The sequence below is a fragment of the Bubalus bubalis genome, chromosome 3 (assembly GCF_019923935.1).
Source record: "Bubalus bubalis isolate 160015118507 breed Murrah chromosome 3, NDDB_SH_1, whole genome shotgun sequence".
NCBI lineage: Eukaryota > Metazoa > Chordata > Mammalia > Artiodactyla > Bovidae > Bubalus > Bubalus bubalis.
This window is the reverse complement of record NC_059159.1, coordinates 32,530,626-32,555,112: the sequence shown is the minus strand read 5'-3', so window position 1 is coordinate 32,555,112 and position 24,487 is coordinate 32,530,626. Positions and strand designations below refer to the sequence as shown.

The 24,487-nt window shown below is 46.3% G+C and overlaps 1 protein-coding gene across 9 annotated transcripts in view; it reads left to right on the top strand.

Moving 5' to 3' along the window:
- The window catches only part of DNAH9 (dynein axonemal heavy chain 9), a 284,870-nt gene that overhangs the window by 210,967 nt on the left and 49,416 nt on the right, over positions 1 to 24,487 (top strand). For all 9 annotated transcript variants that reach the window (XM_045164838.1, XM_045164842.1, XM_045164840.1 and 6 more), the window contains 8 exons: positions 256 to 681; positions 8,036 to 8,155; positions 10,380 to 10,568; positions 13,448 to 13,683; positions 15,608 to 15,730; positions 17,517 to 17,721; positions 19,491 to 19,655; positions 23,006 to 23,146. In XM_045164838.1, the coding sequence (XP_045020773.1) occupies positions 256 to 681; positions 8,036 to 8,155; positions 10,380 to 10,568; positions 13,448 to 13,683; positions 15,608 to 15,730; positions 17,517 to 17,721; positions 19,491 to 19,655; positions 23,006 to 23,146 (1,605 nt within the window). The remainder of the gene's footprint in view (positions 1 to 255; positions 682 to 8,035; positions 8,156 to 10,379; positions 10,569 to 13,447; positions 13,684 to 15,607; positions 15,731 to 17,516; positions 17,722 to 19,490; positions 19,656 to 23,005; positions 23,147 to 24,487) is intronic.

Below are 24,487 nucleotides of genomic sequence, written 5' to 3'. Positions count from 1 at the left end.
AATTGTGTGTTTTTGATGGGCTGCAGGTCAAAGTGCTGAGAGAACCTCGCTGAGTCTCGACTAGCCATTCGGAGCAGTCTGGAACCACTGGGGAGTTCTTGGTTCCCTTCTGATGAATCATGATATTTAAAATTCCGAGGGCACCTAAAGGCTTCGAAATGGCCCTCTCAGTTCGCTCTGAGCCAGCCTCCCTGAGTGGTCGGTGACAAAGAGAGCCCACGCGTTTTCCTCTGACAATGTGCCTCTCTCTTGCAGACCAATCTGACCGAGCTGAAGTCCTTCGGTTCCCCGCCGCCGGCGGTGAGCAATGTCAGCGCAGCTGTGATGGTGCTCATAGCCCCCAGGGGCAAGGTGCCCAAGGACCGCAGCTGGAAGGCCGCCAAGGTCACCATGGCCAAGGTGGACGGTTTCCTGGACTCCCTCGTCCACTTTGACAAGGAGAACATTCACGAGAACTGCCTCAAGGCCATCAGGCCATATCTGCAGGACCCCGAGTTCAATCCGGAGTTCGTGGCCACCAAGTCCTACGCGGCCGCAGGCCTCTGCTCTTGGGTCATAAACATCGTGAAGTTTCACGAGGTGTTCTGTGACGTGGAACCCAAGCGCCAAGCGCTGAGCAAGGCCACCTCGGACCTCGCTGCTGCCCAGGAGAAGCTGGCGGCCGTTAAAGCCAAGATCGCTGTAAGTGACCCCCACCTGAGGCAAACAGCCCTCTCCCCCAGGCCCCAGTGCCTCGGACCTGACTTTTAAAGAAAACCAAATTGTTATGGAAAATCTTAATTTTTCAATAGAGGAAACTTTTAAGTTTTCTTTCTCAAATACCGTGTAGTCCAAACAAGATAGATCCACTGGGCCATGGGTTTAAGCTTTGGTCCTAAAAGGTTTTTTCCATCTCCTCCAAAGAAAGAAAAGATGACAGACGGATACGTATAATAAATGAATGGTATTATCCATGGAACCAGCTGCTATCTTATTAGCCACAGGTGAATCTTTTTGCACATCTGATAGTTAAGAACAAAAGGTCAGAAAAGGGAGATTCTTTAATTTATGGTATTGAAGTATAGTTGATTTACAATGTTGTTATTTTCTGCTGTGTAGCAAAGAGATTCAATTACACACACACATATATATTCTTTCCATTATGGTTTGTCACGGGTTATTGACTGTAGTTCCCTGTGCTGTGCAGTAGGACCTTATTGTTTATCCATCCTATAGATGATAGTTTGCATCTGCTAATCCCAAAACTCCCAGTCCATCCCTCCCCCACCTCTTCCCCCTTGGCAACCACAGGTCTGTTCTCTTGTTTGTGAGCCTGTTTTGTAGATAAGTTCAAAAATGGGAGACCCCTTTTCCTCTCTGAGACATAGTTTTTCACCACCTTTCCCCACCTCGTGCATCAGGATCTTCCATTCTGCCCACTGTCCGCCCCCTTGCTCTCATTGCTGTGGACATGTGGGTCTGTGGGATGTGTTATGCCACCTGCATGCCTTATAGAAGTCTGTAAGAGCAGTCTAGCATGTTGTGGTTTGGGGTGGAGGTGGTCCCTTGGCCATAAATATATAATTATTAGCCTCTTATTGATATTTTTGTTGTACGTCCCTCACCCAGGATTGGGGGATGGAGGTGACCTTGGATTCACCCCTATTTAAGACAGATTCCCCTTGAACTTCACCTTTGCCATTAAAATGACATGTGTTCACGTTCAGTCTTGTCTGACTCTTTACGACCCCATGGACTGTAGCCCGCTAGGCTTCTCTGTCCATGGGATGCTCCAGGCAAGAATACTGGAGTAGGTTGCCATTTCCTCCTCCAGGGGATCTTCCCAGGCTAGGAATTAAACCTGCATCTCCTGCATCAGCAGGCAGATTCTTTAACACTGCGCCACCTGGGAAGCCATTACAATGGGTATCGCCAATGTGAGAGGTGGAAATCAGAATCCTGCGGAATGACACGGCAGCTAAAACCCCTTCCAATCCACCCTGCACTGTTCACCAGTGGGTGACATATAGAAAGGGCTTTCAAGTGCCCAAACTTCAGCTTCCTGACATAAAATGGACACAGTAATAGCTCCAAAATCACTGCAGATGGTGACTGCAGCCATGAAATTAAAAGACACTCCTTGGAAGAAAAGTTATGACCAACCTAGATAGCATATTGAAAAGCAGAGACATTACTTTGCCAACAAAGGTCCATCTAGTCAAGGCTATGGTTTTTCCAGTGGTCATGTATGGATGTGAGAGTTGGACTGTGAAGAAGGCTGAGCGCCGAAGAATTGATGCTTTTGAACTGTGGTGTTGGAGAAGACTCTTGAGAGTCCCTTGGACTGCAAGGAGATCCAACCAGTCCATTCTGAAGGAGATCAGGCCTGGGATTTCTTTGGAAGGAATGATGCTAAAGCTGAAACTCCAGTACTTTGGCCACCTCATGCGAAGAGTTGACTCATTGGAAAAGACTCTGATGCTGGGAGGGATTGGGGGCAGGAGGAGAAGCGGACGATAGAGGATGAGATGGCTGGATGACATCACCAACTTGATGGACGTGAGTCTGAGTGAACTCCAGGAGTTGGTGATGGACAGGGAGGCCTGGCATGCTGCAGTCCATGGGGTAGCAAAGAGTCGGACACGACTGAGCGACTGAACTGAACTGAACTGAACTGAATAGCCCCCACTTTGTGAGTTTGCCGTGAGGATCAAAGGAGAGAAGCAGGTAGAACAGAAGCCCGGAGCCCAGCGCACAGGGACACAGGGAGCCACTGCCACCACCAGGGCTGCTGTGACTCCTGACCCTGCATTACCTCCACCTGCTTCTCCATCAGCTGCATGTGTCATCATGTCTGTGTTCACGCCCTGGTCACCACCAAGGTCAAGCTCAAGCCGCAACTTTCCCTGGATCTTTCATTTCTACATGTGCATTCTAGGCAGATAAAATTCTTACTGTACATTTCTCATGATGATAAAAAGGGTTTTACAAATTATGAAAAGCAAGATTGCAGACATGCTTCATGCTTCAAGTTTCACAGGATTGTTGATCCATAGATTAAATTCCTCAGCTAAAGACTCCAGTTCAAAGACCCTTGCAACCAGACTCTCTATAAAAAAGAGATGCTTTGGCAAAGCAAAGAATCTCCCAGTATGTTTGCTCCCGGATATTCACGAGCCAGATTACTGATAATCAACCTCACAACGGCCCTCTTGAAAGAACACCAAGAGCAAAACATTCTACCACCCTGTTGACTGCTTCTAGGGGGGAAAAGACCTTCTGATCATTTTCATATTTTTCAGTCTCTCTCAGAAAAGTGTTACAGGAACTACATTTTCAAAGCTCTCCCTCTCTTAATCAAGTTATTTTAATGAAAGGAACATTTGGTGCGAAAGGAATGTTTTCAAAATGTTTATACCTATTCAGTTAGCCAACACGCACATGATGGGCTCATTCAACCTGTGAAAGCAATCAGAATATTTTTAAAATACTTGGCTACCTTAGGAAGGCACTTCTCTTCTGCCAAAATATTTTTTGAAATTAAAAAGATGCCTTCTCGCTTTGAACAACCTCCTCTCCATCCTTGCTCATCCACATGCCTATCAACATAGGCATGACACTCACCTACTAATAACAGGAGGGTGGACTGATACCCATTGCGCATATGGATGCCCACCCAGGCAGGAAAGTGCCTCCCTCTGTGTCACTGAGGCCACAGCCAGCCCTCTTCAGTTGCATCCCCCCTTCACCAAGAAGAGGATGCCTGTTTTTAGGATTTTAGCATAATTCCAAGTAAAGAATTTTTTAATCAGAGTATAGTTTCTTTATAATGTTGTATTCATTTCTGCTGTACCAAGAATTTTATACTCATGATGCATAAAGCAAAAAAAAAAAAAGGCATCTTTCAGAACACATTCTACAAGGTAATTTCAATTTGATTATATATATAATTAAAATCCCTGGAGGAGGAAATTGCAACCCACTCCAGTATTCTTGCCTGGAGAATCCCATGGACAGGGGAGCCTGGCAGGCTACAGTCCATGCGGTTGCAAAGAGTCATACACAAATTAGCAACTACACAGATAATTAAAATACACACCAATATGAATAGTGATGGTTATCTCCAAGTAGTAGATTTTGGATGTTTTTTGTTTATCTGTATTTTCTTTTTTTCTGTCACAAACACATATGAACGTGACAGATTAAAAAAATAATAGCAGTAAAAACAAGGAAGGCATCTTCACTGGGCATTTACTCACTCATTAAGTAAAATAACAGAGAGCAGAGAAGAGCTTCGAGTGAGTAATGACAGTCTCCTGACCTTTTCATTCTTTTGTCTGTTTCTACTGATTATTGAGCCATAAAGAAAGCTGAGTGCCAAAGAATTGATGCTTTTGAACTGTGGTGTTTGAGAAGACTCTTGAGAGTTCCTTGGACTGCAAGGAGATCAGACCAGTCCATCCTAAAGGAAATCAGTCCTAAATATTCATTGGAAGGACTGATGCTGAAGCTGAAGCTCCAATATTTTGGCCAGCTAATGCTCATTGGAAGAACTGACTTGTTGGAAAAGACCTGATGCTGGGAAAGATTGAAGGCAGGAGGAGAAGGGGATGAGAGGATGAGGTGGTTGGATGGCATCACAGACTCAATGGACATGAGTTTGAGTAAGCTTCAGGAGACAGTGGAGGACAGGGAAGCCTGGAGTGCTGCAGTCCATGGGGTTACAAAGAGTTGGACATGACTGAGCAACTGAACTGAACTGAACTGAGCTGAACTGATTGTTGATGCCACTCAGAGCTTGCAACCCAATGGCTTAAATGTCTTTTATCTGTCCTGCACATACTGCTTGGAAATGATTTAACTGGTGGCCAGTATTTAAAACAAAAAAACTTGATTTCTGGCCAGTTTTATAACAATCACAAGATTCCTGAATATCACTGACTGACTCTGGCCTTAAGCAGTGGCTTCCCACTCGAGCAGGCAGTTTTGCTGCATTTTATCACAGTCCCCACCAGCCCCTATTTCTTTTAACATTAGACTCATCTGGCTAGTTTGCACCATCTTCCTATTCTGCGCATCTGAATTCCTGAGCCCTGTCTAAGTGCTGTGCAGCATCCATTTGTCATGTATCTTCTTTAGACAGTTGACTTTCTGCTCCAGGAGGCTGGACAACAATCATCTCCTATCTCATTACAGTGACTCTTTTTCACCGACGTGACCTCAATTCCTTGTTCAATCACATAGAGGCCACTTTCTTGGAGCTCTCATGTTCAAGATGGAGTTAGTGCTCTTGCCTTTAGCTCACCCACCTCCCTCCTACCTCCCACTTCCCTTATCATTACTTATCGTTATTTGGTTTTTGAATCACAACACTGAAAATCCCTACATTGTAACCAAAATCAGTTGTCCCAGGCACTTGCCATTGACTGATTCAAAAAACTGAAAGAACAGTAAATTATATTTATATTCTATGAATCTGTCTATATTGTTCATAGCAGATCAAAGTACAATTACATTTCCTTTTTAAAATACCTTTCCCCCGGGAATTTCTACTTTCTCCTTTTCTCTCTCTCTTTCAATTAGTTCCTTTGGGGGAAAAAAATAAAAACCTCTCTAGGTCCTTCCCTGGTGGTCAGTCATTAAGACTTCACTTTCCAACGCAGAGTGTACAGGTTCCATTCCTGGTCAGAGAGCTAAGATCTCACATGCCTTGTGGCCAAAAAAAAAAAAAAAAAAACAACTTTTTTTTTTAAAAAGAAATATGGTAACAAATTGAATAAAGAATTTTAAAAAATGGTTCACATTAAAAAAAATCTTAAAAAAAAAATTAAATCTCCATCCACTCCAGTGTTCTACTGAGCCTGCCTTTGTTCCCAAGACCTTTCTCTCTTGTTTCCAACTCAAAGCTCTAGTGATGGAGAGTAATCACATTCACCGCTCTCTCGGGCTCACTCCAAAGACTTCTGGACCCCATGGCTTCTTTCTTGATTTCTTCTCTTGTTTTGCTTTGGCTCATTCATAAATAACTTTTTCAGAAATGTTACATAAGAGATAAATTATCTAATATTCTGGTCTGGACATATCTTTCTGTTTCTAAACTGAATTGACAGTTTCACTGAGTTTTAAATTCTGATGCTAATACTTTCCTCTTAGAACACTGAGTGCTTTATCTTTTGGTCTGGTGAGAAGTCTGATGAACAGTCAGGGTCCCATTCCTTTGTGGATGCACTGTGTTTCTGCCTTTCTGGAAGTCTTTCGATTTTTTTTTCTTTATTCTCGGTGTCTGAAACATTACATTGGTGTACTTAGCTGTCATTCTTTTTTTATTCTTTGTGCTTGGCCTGTAGAGACTTATTTTCTTCAGTTCCACAAGATGATTTGTAGTCTCTCTTCTGTTTCTTTTATAACCTTATTTCCTGAAATGCATATTGATTCGATATCGGAACTTCTCAAAGTAAAGAAAGTGAAAGTCACTTCAGTTGTGTCCAACTCTGCGACCCCGTGGACTGTAGCCCACCAGACTCCTCTGTCCATGGATTCTTCAGGCAAGAATACTGGAATGAGTAGCCATTCCCTTCTGCAGGGAATCTTCCCAACCCAAGGATAAAACTCAGATCAAATCTGCATTACAGGCAGATTCTTAACAGTCTGAGCCACCAGGGAAGCCCATTGAAACTTCTGATGGGTCCTCTACTTTCTTTTTTTTTTTTCACTTTATATTTTCTTACACTGTCTACATTTCCTCCAGTTCATGTTTTAATCCTTCCCTTGAATTTATTCCCTTGTGGCTCAATCGGTAAAAAGTCTGGCTGCAATGTGGGAGACCCAGGTTCAGTCCCTGGGTTGGGAAGATCCCCTGGAGAAGGAAATGGCAACCCACTCCAGTATTCCTGCCTGGAGAATTCTATGGACCAAGGAGACTGGCAGGCTACAGTTCATGGGGTCACAAAGAGTCAGACATGACTGAACGACTTTCACTCATGATCATGTTAGAGAAGTCTTGGGAAGAAGAGGAGGCAGAAGAATGTGGCCAGCCTGCCACCATTAACTGGATGCCTCACCACCTCCCGGTTAAGCTGCTTGGCTGTATAAGGTTGGCTCTTCATTTCTTCCTCTTGTAACTTGGTGATGATGGACAGAGCAGCCTGAAGCCCTACTGTGACACAGATGCGAGACTTATCTGGAGGTGTCTTCTATGCAACTAGGTGGCTTTGCGGATGCAAACAGGCATAGTAGGGTCAACAAAAACTGTGCACTTACATTCTAAATTCTTAATGCATTTAGAAAAACTGAGAACCATGTCTTTAAAAAAAATGTTCCTCTATTTTGGTATAATTGGAGAGAATGGAGGAGGTTAGGTGAAGTCGTCTTATACTCTTGAGACCTTGAAACAAGGAGAGGACCCAGGTTGCAGACCAACTCCAACCTGCAAACCAACTGCAGCAGACAGTCTGGCTCCTCCCTGCACCCCCACCCCCGATCCTGGGATCCTTCTGTCCATTTCCAGGCCTCCCCAGGCTCCAGTGAGCTTCTGCTTCTAAAAGCAAAGCAGCGCTTTCACTTTTTTCTCAGAGTACTGGAACCCATTTTCCCCAGTACAGAGAGAAACAGAATTTAAGTCTATCTCTCCTGGTCCATTCCTTGGGTCAAGAAGATCCCTTGGAGAACCCACTCCAGTATTCTTGCCTGGAAAAGTCCATAGACAGAGGAGTCTGGTGGGCTGCAGTCCCTGGGGTCACAAAGAGTCAGACACAACTTAGCAACCAACATTTCATTTCATTTCTCCTGGTCCATCACCCCCTTCTGCTCCTGGACCATTGACTGGGTGAGAGACATGAAAGTTGGGTTCTCTCGCTTGGATCAGGACCCTTTGGACTCCCACGGGGATCTGCCCGAGAGCCCCCCAGCTTGCCTTCCTTCCCTTCCCTGCCCATTTCCCCAGTCCCTCACAACTTCTTCCGGGGAGCACGGGGCTTCTTTAAAAACTCCCTGCACGTGGACCCTTATCTCTGAAGGACTGGAATTACTGACAGACCTTGCGTTCCTTCATCAATAGCACCTTAATGAGAACCTGGCCAAACTCACGGCCAAGTTTGAGAAGGCAACAGCCGACAAACTCAAATGTCAGCAAGAAGCTGAAGCGACCGCAGGCACCATCTCCCTTGCAAACCGCCTGGTAAGTGTGAGCCTCCAGGGACGGGGCGGGGGAAGAGGGGGGATTTAATTATACAAGCTGAGCTTGTTGGGTGCCTCAGAGGTACATAGTATATGAACACAGCTGAGCCCCACTTTGACAATAGTGGCAAGAAATATTAAAATGCTCCAGGCTGCAGAGGCTGACTCCTGGGGAAAGTATGAATGCACACCCTGATCTGGTCAAAGGAGATTTCCTATAGGGATGGTTGGGAGGAAGGGGTGTGGGATCCATCAGGCAGCTTTCAAGAGGCATGACATGCTTACCTGTACCTGCAATGGCCATGGGAATCGTTGAAGACAAACCGAGCCTTTGATAGGCAAACCCAGGCATTCTTCCCTGTGGACAGGATGAGGCGCTGAGACAGAAGCAGAAAGGAGCCAGACAGACAGCTGACTCGGAGCATGGCCACCCATGACCTTGGTCTCTCCAGCAGGGTAGTCACCTACATGGCCACTCAGGGCTCCAAGAGCAAGTGTCCCAAAGACAGAAAGTAGAAGGTTCCGTTCTCTTGAGGCCTGGGACCAAAAGCCAGCACAGCATCCTTCCTTGCATTCTACTAGTCAAAGCAATGTCAGGTCTGGGGAGAGGGACCACAGGCCCCAGCCCCTGACAAGAAGAGAATCACAGGATTTGTAGCCATTTTCAACCCCTGTGGCTTACATTTCTCATCGTGAATCATCAGCTCAGAGCCTGCAAAGCAGTGCCCACTGGACATGATATCTCTTTATGGAGGGCACTTACAGCAGCTCCCTCACCAGTGAAAGGAAGTGGAATCAATCCCTTTTCATACACGTCTATTCCAGCCACCATTTATGTATATAACAAAGCCAGGTTTTCCAGTTCAGGGACAGATGAGTCATAACCATCACTGAACCAGTTGCACTCCAGTGATGGGAGGTCAAGCCTCAGGTGTGTCTGAGCCCTTGTGTGTTGAACCTGCTGCTGCACAGCTCTGAGACCCCCAACCTCACTGAATGGTGGGGTGTAGAGGCAGCTCCTCCACAGATGGGCGGGAGGCAGTCAGGACCTCCCTTCCGGCCTGTCATCTGTTCACTCCCCTTCCTGGTTCCCAGAATTTCCCTTGGCCTCTCTCTGCCCGGTTGGAGACTTTTCTGCATTGGTCCTCACAGGAGGCAAGGTGGGGCTCTTCTCTAGGACCCAGAACAGATGGTCTCTGAAGCCCCCCCCCACTTCCACTGACTTTGGGGTTCTGACAAGATGCTGGGACTTTCTGATCTTTATCTGTGTGATCTAAGACGGGGTGAGGATGGTCAGGTGGGGTAAGTCCCTCAAGTCTGTCATCTCTGACATCCTTGGATGTCATCTTTCAAGGAAGAAAAAGCGACCAGTCATCACACCAGAGCACAGAGGGCTTTCCAGGTGACTCAAGCGGTAAAGAATCTGCCTGCAATGCAGGAGATCTGGATTCGATCCCTGGGTCAGGAAGATCCCCTGGAGAAGGAAATGGCAACCCACTCCAGTATTCTTGCTATAGAATCCCATGGACAGAGGAGCCTGCTGGGCTACAGTCCATGGGGTTGCAAAGAGTCAGACACGACTGAACATGCATGCATGTGCATAGCACAGAAGCCAAGCTTCACCGAACAGCCCGCCTCTTAGTCCTCCCATAGGGAGACGGTCTCTCCTCCAGAGAGGGTGCCTCTGACGTGGGCCAGCAGAGTCAGGCCCTGCTCTGCAGTCTTGGGACTTTGTTTCTGTGCATCTGTGGCTTAATGACCATGCCCATCCCAGCCTCTGTGAGTGATTTATAGTGCAATTGATTTTCTTTGATTTTCGTATCTTCAGTATTTGAAGAGAAGGGAGAGGTGCATGATTTTATGCTATGTTTTGAGTACCAGACATGACCCCAAGTGATGATCACATGCAGTCACACTAAGTCCTCTTCACGGCCCTTCGAGGCAGGCATGTTCATCTCTATGCCTGTCAAGGGCAGAGCCCTGAAGCCTGCATTCAGACCCTGTCTCTCCACAGCCCAGCGTGTTCAGGACAGAGAACAGGGGCTCATTTGCTGCAGTGTTTGCTGTGGCCGGTGCAAACCCGCATTGATCACAAGGGCCACACAGATGATGTCCTGAGTCCCCTGCTGGGAAACGTGTGCTGTGCATTCTCCATGGCTGAATCGTGGCTCTGTGGCCCGTGGTATGACATGCCTTCTTCCCCTCTCTGCTCTTCGAAATGGCAGGTGGGAGGCCTGGCCTCTGAAAACGTGAGATGGGGAGAAGCTGTGCAGAACTTAAAACAACAGGAAAGGAAATTATGTGGAGACATTTTACTCACTGCAGCTTCCATCTCGTACCTGGGCTTCTTTACAAAGCGGTACCGCCAGAGCCTCCTGGACGCGGCTTGGAGGCCCTACCTGAGCCAGCTGCAGGTGTGTCTGGCCCACATCACTCGTGAGCTCACGTGACAGTAACAATCCAAATCTTCTAGTCCCTTCCTGAGTTCTTCCTCCCATCACCTCCAGAGCATCCCCTAGTGACCTCCGGGATCCAGGAGGGAGACCTGGGCACCCATGTCCTTCCACACTTCCATGTACCACCATGCACTGCCCTCCAGGTCACCTGGGGACAGCGCCTGTCCTCCTTCTGGGGTCTGCGTGGGAACTCTGGTCCACCACCTCCATGCGGTCTCCTGACTCTTCTCAAAACTGTTAAACCCACGAGGCACCAAACACATCCTGTATTTCCCTCCAACCTTCCTGCTCTTGTGCCAAACTTAAGAGCAGCAGTGGAGGGCACGCCTCCTTCCCCAAATGCTGCCCCCTGGTCACTGCGCCCCGAGCACCACGTCTGTGTCTGTGACCCACAGACACCCCTATGAAGGCAGTTCATTGGCTTTGGTCAAACGTCCTCAGCTCTCAGTGTGAGTAGGTGGCTCTTACTCCCAGCTTCTCCCTCCATGCTGACATGACCTGATGGGGAAATGCCAGTTTCCAACTGAAGAGGACTCAGGGTGTGTTGCCCCTCGACACTCTCACATCACTCATGGTCCTCAACCCACAAATACTTGCCGAGTCTTCACCCTGTCCTACATGCCACTTGCAGGAGGCACAGAAGACAGTCCGTACCCAGGTGTCGGCGGGACGGTCTTAGTCCAGCGGTCAAGACGAGAGTCATAAGAAGCAGCTGCCTGAGAGCACAGAAGGATCACCACGTACAGTTAGGGTTGTGTTCCAGAATGCATTTATAGGTGTCTCCTTGGAACACAAAGCCCAGACCGTCTAGTGATGCTTGGCTTCTCAGATCAGCTCATAAAATCCCACCACCTGATAATTTGCTGAACAGTAGTTTAAAAACTGTTATAGTGCATTTCCCTGCTGGTCCAGTAGTTAAGACTCTGCGCTTCCAAGGCAGGGGGCACAGGCTTGATCCCTTGTTGGGGAACTAAAATCCCACATGCCACATGGCACAGCCAAAAAATTGTTTAAATTTTTTTAAAAATTAAAAAAAAAAAACAGTTACAGTACTGGGAAATAAACAAAAAATTAAGCTGTTATTTATTCACTTTGAACACTTGTGGAAAGGAAATCGTTGAAAGGACAACCATTAGCTGAACAAATGAAGGCAAGGAGCGCAATAGCAGGTTAATGAGGCGTTTTCTGGCTCTGCTTTGGGGATTCAAGTATTTTTGTGCCATGGACCCTTTTGGCAGTCTGATAAAACGGATGCATTCCTTCTCACAGTAATGTTTTGTAGCATGTAAAATGGAATGAATACGATTACAAAGGAAAACGATTCTATTGAAATACATTTCTGATGCCAGGATAAGAACCTCCAGTGTCTGGTTTTCCCTTTGAGATCTGCTCGAAGGTATAGAATTGGCCGTTCCTACTCTTAGCAGATATAATTAAAAGGAAAGGAGATGGTCTGGAGAGGCTTTCCTGAGATAACTGGGAGGACAAACTGCAGAGAAGAGAAGGATGGAGAGGTTAATATTAATAACAGTGAACCTCAAGAGCGTTCTGCAGCCAACACAAAAGGTCACACGTATTGCATGATTCCGTTTATGTGAAAACTCCAGAATAGGTAAATCCACACAGACAGAGAGCAGATTAGAGGTTGTAAGACCTGGGGGTAGCCGGGAATGGGGAGTGACTGCTCGTAGACATGCGGTTTCCTTTTGGGGTGAAGAAAATGTTTTGGAAAGAGACAGAGCTGACGGTTGCACAGCATTGTGAACGACTAAATGCCGTTGATTTGTGCACTCTGAAATGGCTAAGGAATGTGAAGTTTACCCCAATTAAAAAAAAAAGTTTCTAATGAAAATGATTATTCTGAGAAGAATTAAATGAGCTGAAAGAGGTAAGCAGAAGAAAAGGTAGGGTTCCCAACAGGGACAGTGGACAGGTTTGCGGGACAAGGTCCTGCAAGCAGCCTTGTGTTGAGGGGGTTGGTCTGCAGCAGGAGAAAGGAGAGGGTCCGCAGTCCTTTGTGAGCTGGGCATTGGCAGCAAGTGGTGATGCCAGTGAGAGGAGAGGGTGATCTGTGTGTGCTGGTGTGGGGACTGGGACTGTGAAGCACAGAAATGCAACAGGAAATGACTCTGCTAACACGGGTAAGGAGGATGGAGACTGCTGTTAACATGCAAATGATACTTGGTTGCTCAGTCCTATCTGACTCTTTGCAGCCCCATGGACTACAGCCTGCCAGGCTCCTCTGTCCATGAGTTTATCCTGGTAAGAATGCTGGAGTGGGTTGCCATTTCCTCCTCCAGGGGAAGCTTTCTGACCCAGGGATCAAACTTGCATCTCCTGTGGCTCCTGCACTGGCGGGCAGATTCTGTACCACTGAACCGAATCCACCTGCAGTGCAGGAGACAAAGAACACTCAGGTTTGATCCCTAGGTTGGGAAGATTCCCCTGGAAGAGGAAATGGCAACTCACTCCAGTATTCTTGCCTGAAAAATCCCTTGGACAAAGGAACCTGGTGGGCTAGTCCGAAGGGTTGCTAAGAGTCAGACACGACTGAGCAAACACACTTGGATTTTATCTGATTGATCTGTGGTAGTCATTTGACTTAGAAAATATACCGAAGAACCTAAGATGACAAGGGTGGAATTTCTGCTGCTGTTCATCCCTCAAGAGAAAAGACTATCAGGACGCTGAGGAAACATGCTCCGCAACACACAGCCGGGAAAACTCTCCTCAGGGAGATTTTGGTCTTGCTTTTTAGAGGGGTTCTGTCTTTTGAGTGAGCTGTGCCCCACCCCCTGCTTCCGTTCTGAGTGCCTGTGCCCTTTCTTTCCCACCAGGTTCCAATCCCGGTGACCCCCACCCTGGACCCCCTGCGGATGCTGATGGATGATGCCGACGTGGCCACCTGGCAGAATGAGGGCCTCCCTGCAGACCGCATGTCCACGGAGAATGCCGCCATCCTCCTCAGCTGCGAGCGCTGGCCGCTCATGGTGGACCCTCAGCTACAAGGCATCAAATGGATCAAGAACAAGTATGGCGAGGACCTCCAGGTCACCCAGATCGGCCAGAAGGGGTAGGTGTCTGCACACAGAAGTTCCTACTTTGCCAACTACGCAGAAGGGAAAAGTGTGATGAGCGGGTTTTAAATCACCGAAGATTGTTTCTACCCCGCTGGTCCCCCCAGGAGTTTTCTGCTGATTGTCCTCTCAATTTAAGAAATGTCTCAGCGAGAGATGCTTGGGTGCTGAGTCTCTGCTTTTCTTTCTTTTTATTTTTGTTTTTATTGGAGTACAGCTAGTTTACAATGTTGAGTTAGTTTCAGGTATACAGCAAAAGGGATGTTGTTGTTGTTTAGTTGATAAGTCGTGTCTGACTCTTTGCGACCCCATGGTCTATAGCCCTCCAGGCTCCTCTGACCATGGGATTTTCCCAGGCAAGAATACTGGAGCAGTTTGCCACTTCCTTCTCTAGGGGAATCTTCCTGACCGAGGGATCGAACTCCATTGGCAGGTGGATTCTTTACCACTGAGCCACCAGGGAAGCCTGAGTCATTTTACTTATTTGAAGTTACCCAAATAAATAAATGAGCCCTATAATTCATCATTTTTTCCAGCACTCTCAACTTTTGGTCTGTGATATCCTTTAAGACTTCTTTCTACATATCTGTATTGTTCAAGTTATAGAAAATATTTTATTATCAGCTAATGTAAATCCCTCCTGTTATTCTTCATCATTATTTATTTCTTAAACTGTTCTTATTGTTTTCTTTTAGATTAACTTTAAGATTTTTGGTCAAGGTTTAAAAAATTATATTGTTATTTATTGTGTGAATTGAATCACATCAAACTTGTAAATCTATCTAGGCAAAATCAGTTTTTTATGTGCTTATTAAACTCTGCATAACATTGAAAAATTAAAAATATACTAGCTTTTGGTAATTGATTGTTAAGTAAATTAAGGTGTATCAATACATTCTAATACATAAATACTGTTATAGAAGAATATGTAATGACATGGGAAAATATTTACAATACATTTGATGTACCAAACCCAGGTTGTAAATTAAATGAGCTGCATGGATAAAATAATAAATAAACATAAATACAAATGCAGACATAAATAAAAATATGAATAATACAAGATAAATAGAAATAGTAATAATAAACTTGAAAATATCATATATCCAGACATGAACATTCAACACCAGAATGTAAATGACACAAGGATTACAGTTAATTTCATGTTCTTTTTTGCATCTTGTTACTTTTCCTAAAAACAGATCACATAAATAGCATTTTTTAAATTGGAAGATAATTGCTTCACAGTGTTATGTTGGTTTCTGCCATACAACCACGTGAATCAGCCATAAATACACATATGTCCCATTCCTCCTGAACCTTCCTCCCAGCCCTCATCCCATCCCACCCGCCTAGGTTATCACAGAGCATCTGGTTGAGTTCCCTGTGTTATACAGCACCTTCCCGCTGGCTATCTATTTTACGTATGGTAATGTAAATGTTTCAGTGCTGCTCTGTCAATTCCTCCCACCCTCCCCTTCCCCCACTGCATCCACAAGTCTGTCCTATACCTCTCCATCTCTATTCCTGCCCTGCAAATTAGTTCATCAGTACCATTTTTCTCAAGTCCATATATATGCATTAATATATGATATTAGTTTTTTTTCTCTCTGACTTGCTTCACTCTGTGTAACAGGCTATTGGTTCATCCACCTCATTAGAACTGACACAAATGTCTTCCTTTTTATGGCTGAGTAATATTCCACTGTGTAGATGTACCACAACTTCTTTTTCTATTCATCTCTCGATGGGCAAGATCACATAAATGTCATTTTAAATAAAGAAACATGTGCCCCTGAAGTCATCCCAGAGAGCTGTGCCTCCAAGATGATGCCTGTGTTCCAGAGGCCACAGCCGCCTTGTTAAATTGCCTCAAATCCACAGCTTGCCACACTCTCACCTGCCCAACTCTCTCCTCAGCTACCTTCAGACGGTAGAGCGTGCTGTGGAAGCCGGGGACATGGTGCTGATTGAAAATCTGGAAGAGTCCATCGATCCTGTGCTAGGACCCCTGCTGGGGAGAGAAGTCATTAAGAAAGGACGGTGAGACCCAGCTGTCTGTGGGCCTTCCAAGGGGCTGGTCGGTGGCCTCTGTAGAACCGTGCACAGACCTGCTCTCCCTAGAGCCTCCTCTCCCAGCTAGCTAGCTCTCCCAAAGCACCTCCTCATTCTTCCGAAAGAGGGACACCCAACTACCCTCCTGTCCTAGAGAAAGTTTCCTGAGGAACTTCCATCAGCCAACTCACTGGCCTGCTTCCCAACAACCACAGCACACTCCTCTGGAGGAACTTGAGGGAACATGATGGAAAAGCAGGCTGACTCTTTTTTTATATATAAATGTATTTATTTTTATATTTTGGCTGTGCTGGGTCTTGCTTGCTGCTTGAGCTTTCTCCAGTTGAAGTGAACGGGGCTACTCTGCTTGTGCAGGCTTCTCACTGTGGGGGCTTCTCTTGCTGTAGAATACAGGCTCTAGGGCTTGCAGGCTTCAGGGGTTGCAGCTCCTGGGCTCAAGAACACAGGCTCTAGAGTTGTGGCTCACAGGCTCAGTTGCTTCACGGCATGTGGGATCTTCCTGGATCAGGGATTAAACCCATGTCTCCTGCATTGGCAGGCTGATCCTTTACCACTGAGCCACCAGGGAAGCCCCAGGCTGAATTTTAACCACAAGGATTTCATCTAAGCCAGCTGTCTGAGTTCTGAGAACTCAGGTCTTTGTCGATTCGATGAGTACCTGTTGCTTTGGGTGCCAGTAGTTGATCAGGGCTTAGTAAGGGTCTAGGAGAAGGGGGAGGAAGAGAGAGACAGGGAAGGGCTACAGGCATTTAGGAGAGGGGGTGAGAGTTATCGGGAAGGACTGGTTGGACCCACTGCTCAGACCTTAAGCCACCTTTGCATGTCCTTGTTTAGTCACTAAGTCACATCCTACTCTTTGTGACCCCGTGGGCCGTAACCTGCCAGGCTCCTCTGTCCATGGAATTTCCCTGGCAAGAATACTGGAATGGGTTGCCATTTCCTTCTCCAGGGGATCTTCCAGACCTGGGGATCAAACCCACATCTCCTGCATTAACAGGGAGATTCTTTACCACAGAGCCACCAGGGAAGAACCCTTGCATGTCCTTAGGAGGCACTTAATTACTTAACTAAGCATTTTCTCCCATAGAAGTAATGTTCCACCAATCACGAGACAGTGTAAGCTCTACTGCTAGCCCGCAAGTCACCTTTCTGCAAACTCTTAAGGTGCCCCTTCCTGCAAGTGCTTTACTGCCATCTGCTGGAAGCATTTTATAATGCGCTCCCATGTACGTGCACCACTAAGTGGATAGCTCTCCCTCCAGCCTTACCTGAGAAAATAAACACAATGGCCATGGGAGAAGGTCTGTCAACCTCCACCCTGTTCCCTGCGTGAAAGCTCAGTCTAGACATGCCCGTCCATCTGAGTATGGCAATATCATTTGCTGCTGCTGCTGAGTCGCTTTAGTCGTGTCTGACTCTGTGCGACCCCAGAGACGGCAGCCCACCAGGCTCCCCCATCCCTGGGATTCTCCAGGCAAGAGCACTGGAGTGGGTTGCCATTTCCTTCTCCAATGCATGAAAGTGAAAAGTGAAAGTGAAGTCGCTCAGTCGTGTCTGACTCTTCCTGACCCCATGGACTGCAGCCTACCAGGCTCCTCTGTCCATGGGATTTTCCAGGCAAGAGTACTGGAGTGGGGTGCCATTGCCTTCTCCGATCATTTGCTACGACCTTGCAAAAAATCCCACGCGGATTCTGTCCCTAACCAAAGCTCCCAGGAAGGCATCCACCTTCACACGAGCCTCTTTGTTCCAGGTTCATTAAAATCGGAGACAAAGAGTGTGAGTATAACCCCAGGTTCCGACTCATCCTTCACACCAAGCTGGCCAACCCTCACTACCAACCGGAGCTGCAAGCTCAGGCCACCCTGATCAATTTCACCGTGACCAGGGAAGGCCTGGAAGACCAGCTGCTGGCTGCAGTGGTCAGCATGGAGAGACCCGATCTGGAGCAGCTGAAGGTACGTGAGGCGCCCACCCAGCAAAGGAGGGAGGAGGAAGATGCTCTGCCACCCGACTCTGCCATGCACCCTCCTCTGGGTGTGGGGGTGGGGGGTGTTCCTTCAGAAATTGAGCCGTGTGGTTCTTCTGGAGCTCGGAGGAGCGCCCACCCAGCAAGGGAGGGAGGAGGAAGATGCTCTGCCACCCGACTCTGCCATGCACCCTCCTCTGGGTGTGGGGGTAGGGGTTGTTCCTTCAGAAATTGAGCGTGTGGTTCTTTTGGAGCTTGGAGGAGCACCAACACCATGTTCCTAGAACAACATCATGTTCCTGAAACAACACCAGTTCCCTGGAACATCCCTTGGGAAGCAGAAGGTAGACCAGGCTGAAGACCAGGAAGCGGAAGGCAGCTGGGAGAAACCGCAGTCCCGTCCAAGACACTTTTGAACCTCTCATCACAAGTGTTCATGTGTCTATGTCCAGAACTAAATGGGATTCATTCCTGCAGGGGCAATAGAAATAGATTCAGCCGTGTTAGGGGAACATCTCAGCTTGAGCTGCCATCACAAAATACCAGAGGCTGAGTGGCTGGGACAACAGATATTTATTTTGTCACAGTCTGGAAGCTGGAAGACAGAGTTCAGGGTCCAGTTTCTGGCGATACCTCTCTTCCTGGCTTGTAGGTGGCTGCCGTCTCACTGTGCATTCACAGACGTCTTCCTTGTGTCCACACAAACAAGCTCTCTGGTGTCTCTGCTTATAAGGGCAATGATCCCACCACAGGGACCCCATCCTCCTGACTTCATTTAACCTTACTTACCTCCTTCTCTAGTTACCCCCATCTCCAATACAGTCGTGTGGCGGTAGGGGGGCAGGGGCTTAGGGCTTCAACATATGAATTGGGAGGGAACACAATTTTGTGTAGAGCGAGTACTGTCCTTTTTCCCATCACCTTAGATATGACTGGATTGTAATAGCAGGGGAATATTAGACAGCCAGGGGGCTGATTTAAATTGGGAAGTTCAGAAAAAGATTCTATAAGCAGGTGGCATAAGCCTTTGGCATGGAGCACTCCCAGAAGAGTCAAGAGTGAATCCTGGTTATAAGGCCAGATTGAGGCATGTGGGTTTTCTTTAAGCTTTTTACTTTGCATTGAAGTATAACTGATGAGGGCTTCCTTGGCGGCTCAGATGGTAAAGAATGCGCCTGCAATGCAGGGAACCCAGGTTCAATCCCTGGGTCAGAAAGATCCCTTAGAGAAAGGAATAGTAACCCACTCCAGTATTCTTGCCTGGAGAATCCCATGAACAGAGGAGCCTGGCGGGCTACAGTCCACTGGGTCACCAAGAGTCAGACATGACTGAGCGACCAACACTTTTACTTTTCACAAAGGAGAGCTATTCCTTTTGAGGACAGTAGAGTTATGACAGAGAAGTAAAACTTGACCCCATCCTCTAGCTATTCCCTAAAATAACTTCCATTTAATGACTAGACCATGTCCCAGCATTCTGCTAAGCCTTGCACAGCACTGCTATGTGTAGGGCCAGGTTTAACCCAGCTAAGGTTACTGTGAAAGGGGAATTCAGCTCAAGATCACATGATTAGTAACGGCTGCAGTTGGGGTTCAAGTCCTCAGCTGATCTGACGTGCTTGTGGTCCTGAGCACTCCTCTGTTCCACCTCCAGTTTGCTAAGGGCAGGGGCCCCATAACCCTCTGTCTATTCAGACCTACCGGAGAACAGGATGCTCTGGGCTCCTATACCTGACTCTCCCTTATGTGATACTGCAGTCAGAGCTCACAAAGCAGCAGAATGGGTTCAAAATCACCCTCAAAACATTGGAAGACAACCTGCTGTCTCGCCTCTCCTCGGCCTCCGGGAACTTCCTGGGAGAAACGGCCCTGGTGGAGAACCTTGAGATCACCAAGCAGACTGCCGCAGAAGTTGAGAAAAAGGTAAGACCCGGCAGCCTGGGCTGGGGTGGGTGGGGGTGGGCAGAGGCCCTCCTCCTTGTCCCTGAGTCCACTGTACAGGGACAAATGTCAGAGTAAGAGATGGCTGATCCATTTTCCTGAGTTTCTCCTGGAAAGTTGAGCTCGGCAGGATTCCTGAGATGAGCACCTCACTGCCTGCATGACAGAGCCCTCACTCCCTATAAAATGCTGTTCTGCAGAAGTGTGACCGGCACTTAGATCTGTGCAGGAAATAGTGGCTCAAACTGAATACCTTAGTGAGTCCATGGAGTTGCCCTGAAGCTAAGGAATCACGCTGGTGTACAAGTACATGGCTGCACCCCCAGAAAACCCACAACCTGCAAAAATCTCACAAGTCTGATTTCAATGAGAAACTTTCAGTGATGTCCCAGTAAACTGAGCTCTCAAAAAAAAATTTTTTTTTAATTATCATCCTGCAAAATTACTTAGCATATGTTTCCTTCCTTTAAGGGCGTGGAAAGGAAAGTGGAAATTAAGGAAACCCTTCCTGATGGTCTCTATGTGTGTGTGTGTGTGTATGTGTTAATCCCTCAGTCGTGTCCAACTCTTTGTGATGCCAAGGATTGCAGTCCGCCAGGCTCCTCGGTCCATGAGATTTCCCAGGCAAGAATACTGGAGTGGGTAGCCATTCCCTTCTGCAGGGCATCTTCCCAACCCAGGGATCGAACCCAGGTCTCCTGCATTGCAGGCAAATATTCTTTACCATCTGAGTCACCAGGGAAGCCCAACAGTCTCTATACAGTCTGTGAAAGCATGAGTCAAGCTCCTCTTCTGAGAGTGAGGGTGTGGTGTTGAGATAGGGGGCCTGGGGAGCGGAGTGAAGGTTTTCAATAGCTGTTGGAGGAGGCAGGAATGAAAGGGACACAGGTTAGTGGATAGCATGAAGGACCCAGGGACATGAAAAATATGAGTCAGTGAGAACACCAATCTGAGCAACTATGTGATTTCTATTCAGTTCCACTCTCTTCTGAGAATCTTTGTCTTTTAACTACTAGTTTAACCAAGTTTTGCATTTTTAAACATTACTGATACAATTGGATTTCTTTCTACTATCTTGATTTATACTTTCTATTAACAATCCTTTTGTTTATTTTTTCTCCTTTCTTGATTTTTCTTTATCCTCCTCTTTTATCCATTGCTAGTTTTAAAGTTATTTACTGTTTATTTTATTGATTAATCTTAATTTTTCATCAATATATGAAAAATGTATTTCATTTCATATGTGACTTAACAATATATATATTGACTTAACACAGTCTGAAATTAAGCACTATATCTAGCCTCTTTCAAAACATTATAAGGATACTAGAAACTTTGATTATTCTTTTCCATCTTCCGTTATTGTTTTATAGCATTTTGCTTCTACCTTGCTTTCATCTGCTACTTCCAAACTGGTCATGTTTTTTATAGTCTTTGTTATTTAAATTGACTGTACATTTAAGAAATTCTTGCATCTCACTCACTTCTTTTGGGTTCAATTTTCTTCTAATCAAAGAAAATAATTACTTGTTCAAGGGCCTGTGGATAGTAAGTTTTCTTTGACATTGACTGCTTCTTCAAAGTAAAACCTCTGGTCTTTAATCAACTTTGGAAAATTCCTAGCCATTATAGCTCAAACATTGCTTCTCCCCTGTTCTGTCTGTTCTCTACTTATTTCTGTTACATACATTTTGAATCTTTTTATTTTATCTGCCAGGTCTAAGAACTTCTTTTACATATTTTCCAACTTTCTTTCTCTCTGAGCTGCTTTTTAAATGGTTTCCTCAGATTTATTTGTTAGTTTGCTTATTCTCTTTCAACTCAAGTTCATTATTTAACCAGTGTACTGAGTTTCCTATTTAAATAGCTGTATTCTTGTCTTTCGGAGAGCATTGGAGAAGGAAATGGCAACTCACTCCAGCGTTCTTGCCTAGAGAATCCCAGGGACGGGGAGGCCTGGTGGGCTGCCGTCTATGGGGTCGCACAGAGTCGGACACGACTGAAGTGACTTAGCAGCAGCAGCAGCAGCATTCTTGTCTTTGGAAGTTCTATTTAGTTCTTTTTCAGATAATGTCTGTTCTTTTTTATAATGTCCTGATTTTATACGTTCTTTTATCTCTACCACTTTTAAACAGAATCAGTTAATGAGGTAGGTAGGTAGTCACTCAGTTGTGTCCAACTCTTTGTGACCCCATGGACTGTAGCCCACCAGGCTCCTCTGTCCATGAGATTCTCCAGGTAAGAGTACTGGCGGAGGTTACCATGTCCTTCTCCAGGGGATCTTCCAGACCCAGGTATTGAACCACATCTCCCACATTGCAGGCAGATTCTTTACCATCTGAGCCACTAGAGAAGCCCTAGTTAATGGTAGATCAATCATCTTCAGCTCTTGGGATGCTAATCCTTCTGCGAATTTTGAGAGGGAGGTCTTCTAATTATCCCGATAGGTAACACTTCCTCTTGAGCTTTGTAGTTGTTTATTGTGAGCTCATCTTCAGTAGGTTTTGTTTTTTCCTGTGGGCTTTGCATGAATTATCAGCAGTTTCACTCTATCCTGGAGTATAAGGCAGGTTGTACTGAGGTTATATTTAATAGGATATTCTTACAGAATCCTTCTCTGATGTTTAGGTCTCTTCTTATTTTTACCTCTGATAAGAAATTTTCTGAAAATAGACCTTTCCATTGAAAGAGATCATCTCTGTGAATTTACATGTTCATAAAAGTAAGGAGCACAGAAAACTGTGGACGTCTGTGATGGTCCAGTGGCTAAGAACCTGCCTAGCAACGCAGGGGACACAGGTTCCATCGTGGTCCTGGCGCCTGTGCTCTGCAGCAAGAGAAGCCCTGCAGTGCGAAGTCCCCAAACCACAGTTAGACAGAAGCCTCCACTCGCCACAGCTAGAGAAAGCAGCTAAGACCCAGCGCAGCCAAGGATTAATTAACTAACTAATCAATTATGAACAGCTGTCTGTGTAACAAAGAAAACAGAAAATTCGATTATGCTGCTTTTACTGGAGTCCTACTGCCTGGCTTACTTTTCAAGTTAGATATACTGATGTGTGTGTATGTGTGTGTATGTGTGTGCATCTCCCACTTGTCCCCAGCTGGAGGGGCTGACACGCTCACCTTTGAAGCACTAGGAGTGTGTCCTCTCTTCCTCACTCGAGCTTGGTTAGGGAAAATCACAGCAGCTTTCTGCCCTCCCTTGTTCCCCTCATCCGCATCCACCCACCTCACCCACAGGCACAAGGTGCTGACCCAGAGCGGCCACATTGATTCTCAGGGAGCCCTGGCTGGTTCGAACAATGGACTGCTCTTGATTTTTCTAACAGGTGCAGGAGGCCAAGGTGACCGAGGTGAGAATCAACGAGGCCCGGGAGCACTACCGGCCGGCCGCTGCCCGGGCCTCTCTGCTCTACTTCATCATGAACGACCTCGGCAGGATCCACCCCATGTACCAGTTTTCTCTCAAGGTGACTTAGCCCTGGAACCCTCTGCACAGTCATAGCACAGCAGCGTGACATGCCCCGTGCGGCTCTGCACAAGGGCTTGTCTGTGGACTTCATTAGCCATGGCAAGTCTTTCAGACCAGATCCAGGAGAGCAGTGACTTGGCCTTACAGGCCTCGTCTCTCTAATTGGGTCTTTCATGACTCATTGGTTATTTGGCTGAAACAGAGGGAGAGGCCATGGCAGGTCCCAGCCTCATTCGCTCAGCGAGTACTTACGATCCAGCCAGCACTCTGCTTCCTGACCGTGTGGAAGAGGAAACATCGGCAGGGAGCCCTGCCCCAGAGAGCTTCACAGCTAATAGGGCTGATCAAATGTGTGCCTCACTTGTATCTATTAAAACCAAAGCAGGCCATACTAATAGTCCAACTTTAAATTAGTGTCCCTATTACCCTAATGGGCTTCCCAGGTGGTGCAGCAGTAAAGAATCCACCTGCTGGTGCCAGAGACACAAGAGATGTGGATTCAATCCCTGGGCCGGGAAGATCCCCTGGAGGAGGGCATGCCAACCCCTTCTAGTATTCTTGCCTGGAGAATCCCATGGACAGAGAAGCCTGGTGGGCTACAGTCCAGGGTGTTCACAAAGAGTCAGACAACTGAGCACACACACACAATTACCCTAATATCCTCAAATCTACTGCTTTGTGGTTGCTGATATATTTCTAAAATCAAAGATGTTAGCAGATTGTAAGTGCTAACTAAGCTTATCTTACTCATGAAATAATAAAGACCTATAAATTTTAAGTACATCTCTGAAAGTATATCTTTCTTCCCTAAGGAGTTCTCCAAAAGACCACAGCTGCAGAGTCTGTAGGGGGCTCTGAACAACTTTTCTGGTTTAATCCAACAGAGAGGACACTCATATTCAGGGTGCACACCTCATCCAGCTGCCCCCTGGAGGCCAAGGTGTGGGGATGAAGCTGAGCCACTGAGAAGGAAGAAGGCTTCCACGCCTGGAACTCACTAGGCTGGAAATGGCATTTCATCCTGCCCGTATTCCCTCCCCTCAGCTCAGAGTCTCTGTAATATTGTATGTTTTTAAAAGAAATCCAATACTTGACATTATATTCAGGTCAAAGCCCCATGTGAAAGAAATATAAAGGATTTAAAAAAACAGTATAGAAGTTAATGTGATAAGCCTAGTAACTATGGAATCACCTCCCTAGTTTTGAGAGTAGTTGAAATCTACTGCAGTGACTCTTCCTGAACAAGGGAAATTAGATGAAGCCCATGAAAATATGTGTCCAAAAAAACACAAACAAACAAGCAAGAAGACTGGAAATCTGCCTAGCCAAAAATTGAAAA